We start from the raw sequence: 13,478 nt of genomic DNA, 5'->3' as shown, positions 1-13,478 counted from the left end.
TTTGTGGATTCAAGAGTATCGAGGATATACGTCAAATATACGTCCTTGCAAAACTGGAAACAAAAAACTTTTTTTCCCAAAAAATCTATTCGTAATTAATGATACTGAAAAATTTGAATGAAGAAGAACAAAATGGCAAAATCTTGTATAAAACGCTATTTTGACGAGCCGGTAAAATAACAACTGCATTTTTCTTTTATCATGTTTACTTATTTCCCGACGCACCGTCAGTCTATTATTTCCCTTTAAAAAATAAATGGCGGCCTCCATGATCATCACATTTTTATGTATATTTTAATTTTTATGTTGTCATTTTCTTCCTAGCTGATTGAGTTGTGATGACAACATAAGGAAAGAAAAGGACAATTATCTGACATCTTTTGTAAAGAAAGATAAAAGATTATTTTTAACATGTTTAACAAACAGTCAGAGCTCAGACATAAATAACTGAATGTAGAGGTCTAAATTATTTGAATGTTTCATGGGTTATCTACCTTTATGTTAAAACAAAATATGACTTGAACAAGTCAATTAATGTATAGCCAACTTTAGATTGATGTTGTACTGTTGCACCACTGTCCCAGGTTCCTAAAAGGGGAAAAAAGGGGGGGGGCCAGAGGGATGTCACCATCAAACTTGTTTAACACATTCTCTGTGTGCCGGTCACAAGTTAACAGCCTGTAATTCTGTGGTTGTTTGTTGCTGTTCATGTAAATCATATTATCATATTTATTTCTCCATTCAGATCTGTAAAAATCATCTGTAGTGTAGAGGCCCACAGAATCTAACTAAACATTTCAAAAATCGAGCTGGCGAATGTAGATTTAAAAGGTTGTTGTTAAGACTGGAGTTTTTGTGACAATAAAATCTTATAAAGATATTGTATAGCTTTTTGCATTTACATTTCTAAGCATAAATAGATTGGTTCACTGATTCCTCGAAAAACTCCTGAAAACGCAATTTTAAATTGAGAATCGATAGATATTACCCGAAACTACATTTTACATATTTTATATGGTATAATACTGATTTTATTGATTATAGAGACTATTATATAACTATGAGATATATGTTATTTTTACTTTAAAATAAAAGTTAATTTAACTGAAGTAATTTGATTTCTTTTGTCTTGTATGTAGGTTCCTTGTATATCATCGTATAACAGATTAAAACATTTGAAGATACAGAAGTTAATGTACATGTTATATTGCAGGACAAAAATATGAGATGTAAATTACCTGTTAGCTGGTGCCAGTGGAGATTCATGAAGACAAACCCAGGAATTCTTAACTTGGATTTTAGTTCATACAGAATTGTTGCAGCAAGAAATCTATACAGTAAAACCAAAATATGGGTAATTTATAAAGAAAAAGAGTGAATGAATAATTTTGTTATGACAAAAATATATTTCAATTAAATTAAAATTTCGGCATTATTTGGGTCTCAAATTGTAAAAAAAGAAATCTAGAATCTGCCTAAATTTTAGTAAGGACCTTTCATAAGCAGATAAGCTATTGAAGTCTTCTATGAAAAAACAAGGGGTTGATATGGAGAAAAATATTTTTCACAAGGAGTCTGAATTCTGAACATCTGACAAAAAATTCCTCAACGCTACCAAACCAATTTCTTAAAGCTGACTATAATTCAAAAGTATATACCTTATATATAATTAATACTAAAGTTTTAAAGGAAAAATGTATGGAGTACAGTATGAAAGCAGGAAGGGTGAAAACTGATACAAACTCTTTTTTTTTTCAGCCTGCAAAATATAATTCTGAAACAAGAATTGAACTGGAAAAGTACTGGAATCCCAAAATACAAGAACAGAATAAAACCAGACAAAAGTTTGATTTGAAGGTAATTAGTTTATAAAGATATACCTTGTTATTGGGTAAACATCAGAGAGATAGCAACATAACAAAGCACATGAACCATAAATTAACAGCTGTTTTATGTATTTTTGCATTTCATTTGAATTTTTTGCTAAGAACTGTACATCTTGTATGTAAAAAGTTATGCAATTTCTGTATATAAGAGAAAAAAAGCATTGATGGGAAGGTTAAATTGGAGTTAAATAGGACAATTAAATTAATCATTTAATTACTGGTACTACAGTGCTGTCTTAATTCAGAGTTCTTACTATATCATAGAAATCTATCTCTTATTTCCTGTTGTTACACAAAATAGCTGAGATGAGTGATTTTGAGTTATTAACACTGACTGATTTTATGAAAATGGACAAAAAACAAAAACTGACAAAAAACCCAATAATACAATATTGATAACTCTTAAGGGGCAGATGTTTTATTGTTTTTTTATATAATAAAATGTTAGAAATAAGACAACAAGTCATAATTTGACCCTTTTGTATAAAACACAATGTCTGAGATTGCACACATGTATGTGCAAGAAAAAGAGATGTTATACAATAATTATGTTTTTTCAGTCTGACAAAGAGAAATACTATGTACTGTCCATGTTTCCCTATCCTAGTGGTAAACTACACATGGGACATGTACGTGTGTACACACTTAGTGACTGTATGGCTAGATACCACAGGTTAAAGGGCAAACAGGTAAGATATTTATAATTAGCTAAATTTTTACACAGCAGTAAAATGTAAACAACAGCAAACTCCATCCTTAGATTTATTTTAAATGTTTAAAGCAACGAATTTGTAAGTTTACTCTCGGTTGACTCTGAAATTTTGGGTTATGAAAAATGATCCTGTAATCCATTCAGATAGATCTATTTCGAATCTGGATCAGTTGAAATATTAGAGATTAATTATTGTGATAACAGAATGTGAGTTCTTACAGATATGTGTATAAGATATCAGAATGTGAGTTCTTACAGATATGTGTATAAGATATCAGAATGTGAGTTCTTACAGATATGTGTATAAGATATCAGAATGTGAGTTCTTACAGATATATGTATAAGATATCAGAATGCGAATTCTTACAGATATGTGTATAAGATATCAGAATGTGAGTTCTAACAGATATGTGTATAAGATATCAGAATGTGAGTTCTTACAGATATGTGTATAAGATATCAGAATGTGAGTACTTACAGATATGTGTATAAGATATCAGAATGTGAGTTCTTACAGATATATGTATAAGATATCAGAATGCGAATTCTTACAGATATGTGTATAAGATATCAGAATGTGAGTTCTAACAGATATGTGTATAAGATATCAGAATGTGAGTTCTTACAGATATATGTATAAGATATCAGAATGTGAGTTCTTACAGATATGTGTATAAGATATCAGAATGTGAGTTCTTACAGATATGTGTATAAGATATCAGAATGTGAGTTCTTATTATTGCAAAAAATACACATTTTTCGCATACCGTCTTTTGGTATGTATAGTGCGCATTTGTGTATAGTGCGCACCCCCTTTGTGGTCCAAGAAACAAGAGAAAAAAGTTTATTGGTCATATAATACTCCTAGACATTTTCGGAAAAGTTATGGCTCCAAAATCGGCAAACAGGAAGTTTATCGGTAAACAGGAAGTTTTTAAATGGACACCAATGTCGGAGAATTCCGTACGGAATACGTAATAAATATGAAATTGAAAGTATTCTAACAAATGAATAAGAATTTTATTAGATTGAGATAAATATTTTAATCCAAATTAAATAAATGGTTTGAGTATCAAGGACAAGATTAAATGTCCAAATTATTGTTCTGATTCAAACAATAAAATAATTACGAATCAGTCTAATAATTATAATTAATGTCATTAGTGCTGTAATAAATTGTTAAAATCTCCTTGTTTTTATTTTTTGTTTGATGATTCTAGCTGTTAATCCGGATTATCACACCTCAATCAACAGGTCTAATCGATGTCAAAACAAATCAGTGAGAGGTTGACCTTATTCCTAATTAAATTCGTTCAGTTTACAATTATGGGATTATAATGTTTTCAATCATAATTTCTTGAATGGTTTTAAACAGTTGTTTAAAAGTTGAAAAGTTACAAAGTAAAAACGTACTTTTCCTAATAAATTTATCATAGAGTAAATCATCACTTTACAATATTAAGTCACATGACTGACCCACATGACTTGCGATCACTTGATCAATACATTAGAAAAAATGGCGGTTTATCTTTTCAAAATGAGCGTGGTTTATTCAATTTTCATACACTTTTCTTCAACTCTCTATGATGAACACATACGAAAACAGTAAGTTATGACAACAAGGAACACAGAGGCTAATTTAATTGACAGCAAAAGCTGTATTGTGTCTTAATTAAGACTTGGCAAATTTCCGGATTGCAAAACAGATGGACAAATTTACACAATAAACGTAACAACAAAGATATAAAATGTATTTTATTTGAATAAAACATGACAAATCAAGAACAATACGATACATATTACAATTATAACATGTAAAACATAAAAACAATCGAGGTTTTAGCAAAAATATTCCGTACTCTTCACTTCACCTAGAAATTTCTTTTTCGGAATTTGGACCTGAAAAAAAGACTAAGAAATTGTTTGTAGTCATGTATAACACGCACCCCTCTTTCAAGAAACATGACCTAGGGTATAAATGTGCGCTTTATACATACCAAAAAACGGTAGACACAAACCTTAAAATAATTTTTGAATTTATTTCTTACCGTATTGAATTTCAAATCCATACCTTAACAGTAGTACTTCAATTGATCAGGATTAATACATTTACTTTGAACAGGTTATTCATCCAATGGGTTGGGATGCTTTTGGATTACCTGCAGAAAATGCTGCCATTGAAAGACAAGAAATGCCAGATAAATGGACAAAAAGGTAATTCACTTTTTAATATCTTTAAGCAGCTGGCAAATACTACAAAATTCAGTTATGAATCACGCATGCATTTGTAAAAACATCTTTTAAATGAAATAGTAAAACCTTTTTATACATAAGCATGTGTAGAACAGAAACCTGTTTAAACTGGGGGCTTTTTTTGTATGTTTTCTGAATATTTATAGCTTTGAGTATTATTCAGTAACTTAACCTATGCATGCTAAACACCTGTTTTATGGGAGACAAAAGTTCCAATGGCTAATTTACAAAATGCCATATATGAAAAAATGCTAGAAAGTCATTAAGCATTTCAATATATCTTTGATCAAATTTAGTTTGTAAGATCTTTTGTGAAAATTGTTTCACCCTGACAGATGTTATTTAGACATGATCCAAATGTACATGTAAGAGGAAAATTATTTGACCTTCATCATTGAAATTTTAAATGGACATCATATCTGAATTAACTCTCTTTATCTATATATTGATACATGTTGAGTCATTGCTCTTGATTCTGTTATGACTTTCATAAATAAGATATTTTATTTTTCAGTAACATTGAAAGTATGAGGAAACAGCTTGAAGAGTTACACTGTAGTTTTGATTGGGAAAGGGTAAGCTAATACAAGGATTTTAAGTTTTTGCAATGTTCTTATATTGAAAATACAAAAGGGTTGCTATATCATTATCTAGAAGTAATTCTTATATGAATTGCATATTAGGGAATACTTTGATATGATTGGTTGAGAGAACTTCCTGTAGTTGATCTTGAAGTTGGTTATTTTTTGATAGATGAAGTTGACCGAACTTCTTTTCATAACCAATGTAAACAAGATGACGGCAATAATAAAACCGACGTTAACAAACTTATTTTCACTACACGTTAATTGTTAAAAAAAATTATACACAAAAATGTTTGTTTGAATGATTATAAGAGTTTACTTTTTACTAGATAGCAAATTTTATTGAGTACATATTTTTGCGTTAACCAACAAATATATTCATGCGCCAGGCCTATTCAATGACATAAATATACAATTTACGTGTGAAAGAGGTAACAAGCGTAGAAAAATATATTCCCTTTCTCCAATTTTAAAGAATTATAAGGATTAAACGCCTTTTTAAAGGAATTTATTGGTGTATAAACTGGACTAAGTCACTCACAAACATAAAGTCCTTTGGACTTTTATTTGTTAGTGAGTGAATTGGTTGAGTTTACACACCAATAAATTCCTTTAAAAAGTCGTTTAATCCTATAATCACATTTTAAAACATGAAGGCATGATTTGTATATAGCAATTCCAGAAATAAAATATTTAATTTATTTCTGTCCTTTAGATTTTTGGAATGGCACTTTATGAATGCAAACAATTTTCTGAGTTTTTAGAATATTAAAAAATAAAGTGGTCCCATCATTTAAAGAGAGGAACCCATCAAAATGCATTTATAACAAAGAACTAAAAGTTGTTCTTTTTTCTTTCTATAATCTGTTTGACTATTTTGTCATTCATTTTCTTCATTTTTTTCCCCTGTAGGAACTGTCTACATGTGATCCATCCTACTATAAATGGTCACAGTTTATATTCCTCAAGATGTATGAAGCTGGACTTGTCTATCAAAGGGAGGTAAGTGTTGTTGATGTGACACTAATACAATTAGTTTGATTAGGACAAGTTAGGTTTGTAGAATTTAATAAAAAAAATGTGAAGAGTTTATTTAATTCTAATGTACTATTTTCAACCATTGTGATTGGATTACTGTTGAATATTTTAAAGTGTTAAATTAATTGAAAAAAAAACTTGATTTGCTCATTTTCTCATTCTTACAGTTTTCAAAACCATAAATTTTACATTTTTTTTTGTAGTTTATATTTATATTTTAAATGAAGTCCCACACAAACTTAAGTGAATTAGTTTGACTGAAGATACATTTTTTTCTTCAATTTTGTGATTTCACAGGGACTTGTTAACTGGGATCCAATTGACCAAACAGTACTAGCCAATGAACAAATAGACGATCAGGGTCATTCTTGGAGGTCAGGGGCCAAAGTGGAAAAAAAGTACCTGAGGCAATGGTATATCAAAACAACAGCTTATTCAAAGGTATTTTCAGAAATGCAAGTCTAGAAACTTTTTAGTAGCTGGTTTACAGAATATAGTATTGATTGCAGTTCTTAGGTATATAAGGGTTGAAATTAAGGATGTACTTAGGTGAGGTTAGGTAAAAATTAATAAATTAAGAATTTGAAATTGATACTATAAGCTGGTAGAGCATCAATTAAAGATAAAGATAAGCTAAAAATATTGATAGGTCATGGACCTCCTTTTCGAGATATTTGAGATTTAAAATATGGTGGAAAAAGGCTAAATCGGACTTTTACCTTTTATTTGCATTGGTATTATTTGGGTCTTAAAACAAAAGATAGAAAATTAAGAATCTTCTAAAATTTTGGCAAATGACCTTTGATGAGCTATTAAGACTTATATGAAAAAATAAATGGGTGTTATGGGGCAAAATATTTTACCTTGCATTATATGGGAAAAAGCCAAGGAGTTCGAACATTTGACACGAATTCCAAAACCTCACCTAAGAACATCCTTAAGTTGTAAAGCAGCCATACAGATTGTATCTTCCTGTGGACAAGAGGAACTTTCATCTCTGCTTTACACATCATGTGAGCCCTTAAAAGTGTACCTTTAACAGAATCCTTGCATTAGAGCAGAGACATATATACACAGAGATTGGCAACTGTAACAGTGGTCAGCGAAATCTAATCCAAACATCGCATCACACGAGACTTTAACGAGATCGCCATTTTGATTCTATCACGACAAGTACACCACCTCGCTTCAATTTTTATTTTACATCAAGCATTTCAAAACAGCATAATGTAAGTATATATTTCAATTTCGTATATGAATTACCTTGTTTTATTCAGTTTGTAGTAGTTATTAGTTAAAATATTGCGACGATTAACGTTTTATTGCAGTATATAATAAGGGAAAAGCTTGGCCGATATGCACGTTATGAAAATTTTTAACAAGGTCGTAATTTTTATCAAAACATTTTCATTCGAAAAGGAATAAAACAATTTGTGTGATGAATAACTTTCCCCCAGACATATTGTTTTTTGTTTAATAAGTTGATTTTTTCATATTTTCAGCCACTTTGATGCAATTTACAATTAAAAATCAGTATTCTGGTTGTCGGCCATGTTTTTTTTTGGCTTCAATATCAAGACAGACCCCTGTCTGTTTACACTTTATAAACTTTTCCATCTTCAGAGAAATATTGTACCCAGCACATGCATTACTTTCCTATGACAAACTGGATTGGGATATAGAGGTTGTTTTTTTCATATTTTCAACCACTTTGATGCAATTTACAATTAAAACTCAGTATTCTGGTTGTCGGCCATGTTTTTTTTTGCTTCAATATCAAGACAGACCCCTGTCTGTTTACACTTTATAAACTTTTCCATCTTCAGAGAAATATTGTACCCAGCACATGCATTACTTTCCTATGACAAACTGGATTGGGATATAGAGGTTGTTTTTTTTCATATTTTCAACCACTTTGATACAATTTACAATTAAAAATCAGTATTCTGGTTGTCGGCCATGTTTTTTTTGGCTTCAATATCAAGACAGACCCCTGTCTGTTTACACTTTATAAACTTTTCCATCTTCAGAGAAATATTGTACCCATCACATGCATTACTTTCCTATGACAAACTGGATTGGGATATAGAGGTTGTTTTTTTCATATTTTCAACCACTTTGATGCAATTTACAATTAAAAATCAGTATTATAGCTGTCGGCCATGGTGTTTTGCTTCAATATCAAGAGAGACCCCTGTCCATTTACACTTTATAAACTTTTGCATCTTCAGATAATTATTGTACCCAGCACATGCATTACTTTCCTATGACATACTGGATTTGTGTATACAGGTTGTTTTTTTCATATTTTCAACCACTTTGATGCAATTTACGATTAAAAATAAGTATTTTAGGTGTTGGCCATGTTAATTTTCTTCAATATAAAGACAGACCCCTGTCCATGGCTACAGTTTATAAGCTTGTCCATCTTTAGAGAAAAATTGTACCCATCACATGATTTAATTTCACAAGACACTGGATTTGTGTATAAAAATTGTTTTTTTTCATTATTTCCACCACTTTGATGACATTTACAATTTTATATATATATTTACATTCAGTATCTGACCGCTTTTTTTTTTAACAGGATCCTGCATGTTATAAAAGAACAAAGATGTTGATCAAATTTACCTAACAGTGCAGCATACAAGAGATATAATATCATACATGAATGTAGGACTCCCAAGTCTTTCTGATTGAAAATAAGACTCCCTGGCAAACAGGAACAACTATTAGTGATGACTTTATCCAAATGTGATGGCACTATCATGTAGTGGACTGATTACTACTATCAATGTGAAACTTAACAATGGTTTTGTAAGAGAGAAAATTACATGTGCTTATCCTGACTGTAAAAACACCATACTATTGTAGTTCATATGCCAAACTTGATGTACATGTGTATGCGATTTTTGTGCAATTGATGGCGAGACCATTGAACTAAAAACAAATACAAGACTCTGCATTCAATCTATTGAATTTGAAGCAGAAGTAATACAGTGGCAGTTGTGCAGATGGATAAAAAAGCAAATAAATATCTTGTGTTCAACTTCATTTGTCTTCTTTATGTTTACAAAGTATACATGTACATAGTTTTTACATACATGTACATGTATAACAATATGGTGATGTAGTATGATTGCTAATGAGACAATGATTTACATGTATGACTATCATTGGAAGGCCACTCTATAATATCTTTGTACATCATGAGAATGGACAATGCTACCCTTGTAGCATAAAGGTAGCATAATGTAAAAAAAGAGAAACTGTTCATTTATCTTACAACACCCCTGTGATATATCTTGACATTACTAAATAGCAAAATATTTCGTTTCACAAATTCCTTCCTCTCCATGGAAAGTAACATATTTAATTGTTTACATGAAATGACAAAATGTGTAGAAAAAGAAGCAAGAAATGTTCACTCTACTACTGTACACTAGTCGCTCACATCTATGAATGTTTAAGAATTCTTGTGAAGGTCAAAAGCACATAACATGTACTTATATATCCATAACTTGGTACATGTATGTACCTATTAATGCCATCTGTCCTAAACATAAGTTGTGTGAAGAGACCAAGCAGTTTATATGTTTATAAAAAAGCTGATATTAAAATGAATTACTGTACATGTATAACAAATTCCGGGAATGAGACTATTTTATTTAAAACAGATGGCATCTGTTTTAAATAAAAGATATTGGTGGAAAAGGTTTAAACAGAAGCAGGAGATGTCAAGGGGCAATACAAAAAGTACAAGGTCGTGTAACACAGAGGAAAAAATAACAAATGAAAAGAAAATAACTGCACCGAAAATTACCTTGAACAACATAAACCCACAAAAGATCAGATAAAACTTGTGCACAATTTTAAATCTTTCTAATTTCAAACTCAAGTTTCACTACCCGATAGGAAAGAGTAAAGATAAGAATGTTGTAGTACTCCAGTGATCTATGAAACAAAACCGTGGCAGATCCAGGGGGGGGGGTCCGGGGGTTGGAACCCCCCTTTTTTTTTTTGGCCGATCAATGCATTTGAATGGGAGCATATAATTGGAACCCCCCCCTTTACTCTGGGTTGGGAACCCCCCCTTTTTTAAATGGCTGGATCTGCCACTGCAAAACATTAAAATTCTACAGTTCAGCAGGGCATTTTTATGTACTTATGATACAAATTGTTTTTGATCAGAGTCTGTGATATTAAGTCTTAAAAAAAACTACAAATAATGACAGATTCATATTCAATATTTCATGGCAGCAAAAATAGTGATTTCGACAACACTATAATGTACGTGCATTTAGGAAAATCAAATTTATGCAAAGGTTCCATAAATAATTTTATTCTAGGTCAAATCGACAATTAAAAATTAAAATTAAATTAAAAACAGATATAAAATCAGTTTCTCACAATACAAAATTCTACTGGCTACATATTTTTTATTTATGAAAAAGTTGCTTCATTTCTTTTTTTGACATGTTAAAAGACATTTTGTTTTCCTGATTGAATACTATAGTATTGGCCAGTGCTTCTGTTAAAATAAAGTTCTGGTCATGGTTAAAATAATATGTCAGAATTTGTTTAGTTTTAAAAACAATTACCAAGTAATAATCCATATAGAACTTCACCTCCGGCAAAATTCAGGTGATCGGAGGGCAATAAATTGCGTAATCGCACACCTGTGAATTCCCTGTGTAATTAAGGAGCAAACTATTGCAAAGATATGCGGTAAAGAAAAGTTTCTTGTAATAACAATTGATGATTACCAGATTTGAATTTTTAAATTATATGAAATGCAGAAAAAAATATTTTTCTCAATAAATACATAAAAATGAATATAACGATTTCAAGAAGTTTTTTTTTAGAAAAGAAATTATAATATGATCTGAAATAATTTTCCCATTGCTTTTCTTGATTATCTATCGAGGTTATTCATCCCTGACTTGATTACATGTTCTAATATTTATCGACGAGAATCTCATCCCGGGCCGCGATCTTTAACGGGATTTCACGGAGTTGCCAATCTCTGTGTATATATGTCTCTGATTAGAGTAAAGTACACTGGACTTCAGATGAGTTATTTCACCAGGTTCTTGCTGAAAAAGATTATAGTGTCTATGGACATTCTTTTTTTGCAGTATCTAAAAAACGAAAGAAGTATCACTAAAAACATCATTTGCAATTATAGATAATTATTGCCCTGAGCTGAGCTGTAGCCGAGAGACATCCTTGCCATTGAAAGACCACTCATAATCTGTTTATTCCTAGTTTCCTAGGCAACATCAGTGATATAAGTCTGATTACCATACCTTCTCTTTCTACAAGACATAGAGTCCAATTTCACAAGAGAAGCATAATACAAAAAAAATTACTAAAAAGATCAAAGGAGATTGAGAAAGATAGATACTAGGTTATATCAAAAGACAAAACATATAATGATAAAAAAAACCAGGAAAAACATACACATGTACCAGTATGAGGCTGTGATGATTTCAGTTGAAGGCATTTAATATTAAACGTATGAGTGGACTACATTGATAACAATTTAAAGATTTAAGATGTATGTAGACATTGTTTGTAGATAACATCTCTTTGTTGACAATTTTTCTTTTAAAAAAAATATTAAAAACATAAACATAGAATAGCATCTCTTTGTTGTCAAGTTTTATTAAAGAATTAACAATGCTTTGTTTAATTTTGTTTCCAGTCTTTGTTTGACGGATTAAAGGAATTAAACCCTGAGTACTGGAGAGACATCATAAGCTTACAGAGGAACTGGATTGGCAAATGTACTGGTACCAGGCTAGATTTTGTATTAAAGGTAACAGAATAATTATTGAAAGAGGACCAATATTCTAAAATTTATTTGAAAAGTTTTAATTCATTTTTCTTCTTTATTATTTGCCAAAACTAGTGGAAATACTGGGATCAAATTTTGGCTTTTGTTTGGTTTTAGAAATGGTTAGATCATTCATCTTCAGTATATATTAGTTCACAAGTTAATTTGTTTTGACAGTTTTTGTATTATTATTGGTTTATTATTTTGAAACCTTTACTTCTTTGAATTATATAGCAAATCTTTATTCAGTCAAAATATCTGAGAACATGAAAATTTATGTGATTTCAATATAAACTTCAATTTGATTGATAGTATTGTTTTTTGATTAAAATAATGATTAAAGAAAAAAAGGAAATCTCATTATTCATGGTATAAGTAAGAAATAATTCATGGAAGCCATAGATTTGTTGGAAATTTACACATTGCCTGGGCCGTGATATTTGCATTTTATCCTGAGTATAAGCGAGGGATAAAATTAACGAATATCACGGTCCAGGCCATGTGTAAATTTACAACAAATCTATGGCTTCCATGAATTATTTCTATTCTAATAGGACAAATAAGTTCATTCAAATACTGAAGCGAGGATTGATATGCTGTGTGTGTAGCTGTTCTTTTTAACTCCTTGTTAGATAAAGCTCAAATATTCTCATAAATCTTTAGCTTGCATTGATTATTCCGTTAATAACTGCTAGTAAAAATATGTTTAATTCTCAAACCCAATATTTCCGATTTTTAATTTACATGTTTTCTCGTAAATTACCGTCAAATCCAAAATTGACATTTTTTGAAACGAAGGAGATGCCATGCTGACTCGCTGAAATCAAATGCAATAGGATAGAAAACAAATCAAAACCTACCTCAAAATTCCATTTTAATACAATATTATACGAACTTTGATGCTTACAAAAAAGTTTATATTTTTGTGACATTGACTAAATATTGTTTTTAAACTTCAACTTAAATTAGTATATTGATAGCTTTTAAAATCGTAACATTAATATCAAGCTTATTTTTATCCCTTAATGAACCCCTGATTGTAGAGAAAGTGTTCCATGATGAAATTGACATTGCACAAAATATAGCTGTGTTACTATATTTAGGAAATAAACAAAACTAGTTGCAATATATATTAATTCTTTTTATTATGCATCCGAATAAAAATA

The 13,478-nt window shown here is 30.4% G+C and overlaps 1 protein-coding gene and 1 long non-coding RNA gene across 3 annotated transcripts in view; both read left to right on the top strand.

Annotated features, from left to right (window-relative positions):
- The first annotated feature begins 260 nt into the window (after positions 1–260).
- The window catches only part of LOC143053983 (putative leucine--tRNA ligase, mitochondrial), a 31,959-nt gene continuing 18,741 nt past the window's right edge, over positions 261–13,478 (top strand). Inside the window, exons 1-9 of one of the 2 annotated variants that reach the window (XM_076226810.1) lie at positions 261–399; positions 1,214–1,354; positions 1,759–1,857; positions 2,447–2,575; positions 4,721–4,812; positions 5,366–5,426; positions 6,348–6,437; positions 6,771–6,914; positions 12,181–12,294. In XM_076226810.1, the coding sequence (XP_076082925.1) occupies positions 1,223–1,354; positions 1,759–1,857; positions 2,447–2,575; positions 4,721–4,812; positions 5,366–5,426; positions 6,348–6,437; positions 6,771–6,914; positions 12,181–12,294 (861 nt within the window). In that variant the 5' untranslated portion in view covers positions 261–399; positions 1,214–1,222. Of the gene's footprint in view, positions 400–758; positions 832–1,213; positions 1,355–1,758; positions 1,858–2,446; positions 2,576–4,720; positions 4,813–5,365; positions 5,427–6,347; positions 6,438–6,770; positions 6,915–12,180; positions 12,295–13,478 lie in introns of those variants that run through there. The other variant, XM_076226811.1, reaches the window with a different exon arrangement.
- On the top strand, positions 7,535–9,522 carry LOC143053984 (uncharacterized). Its single transcript, XR_012971530.1, has 2 exons — positions 7,535–7,702; positions 9,061–9,522. It is a non-coding gene; the product is annotated as an uncharacterized LOC143053984 (long non-coding RNA).

Source organism: Mytilus galloprovincialis, chromosome 12, assembly GCF_965363235.1.
Source record: "Mytilus galloprovincialis chromosome 12, xbMytGall1.hap1.1, whole genome shotgun sequence".
NCBI lineage: Eukaryota > Metazoa > Mollusca > Bivalvia > Mytilida > Mytilidae > Mytilus > Mytilus galloprovincialis.
This window is presented reverse-complemented; position numbering and strand designations above follow the sequence as displayed.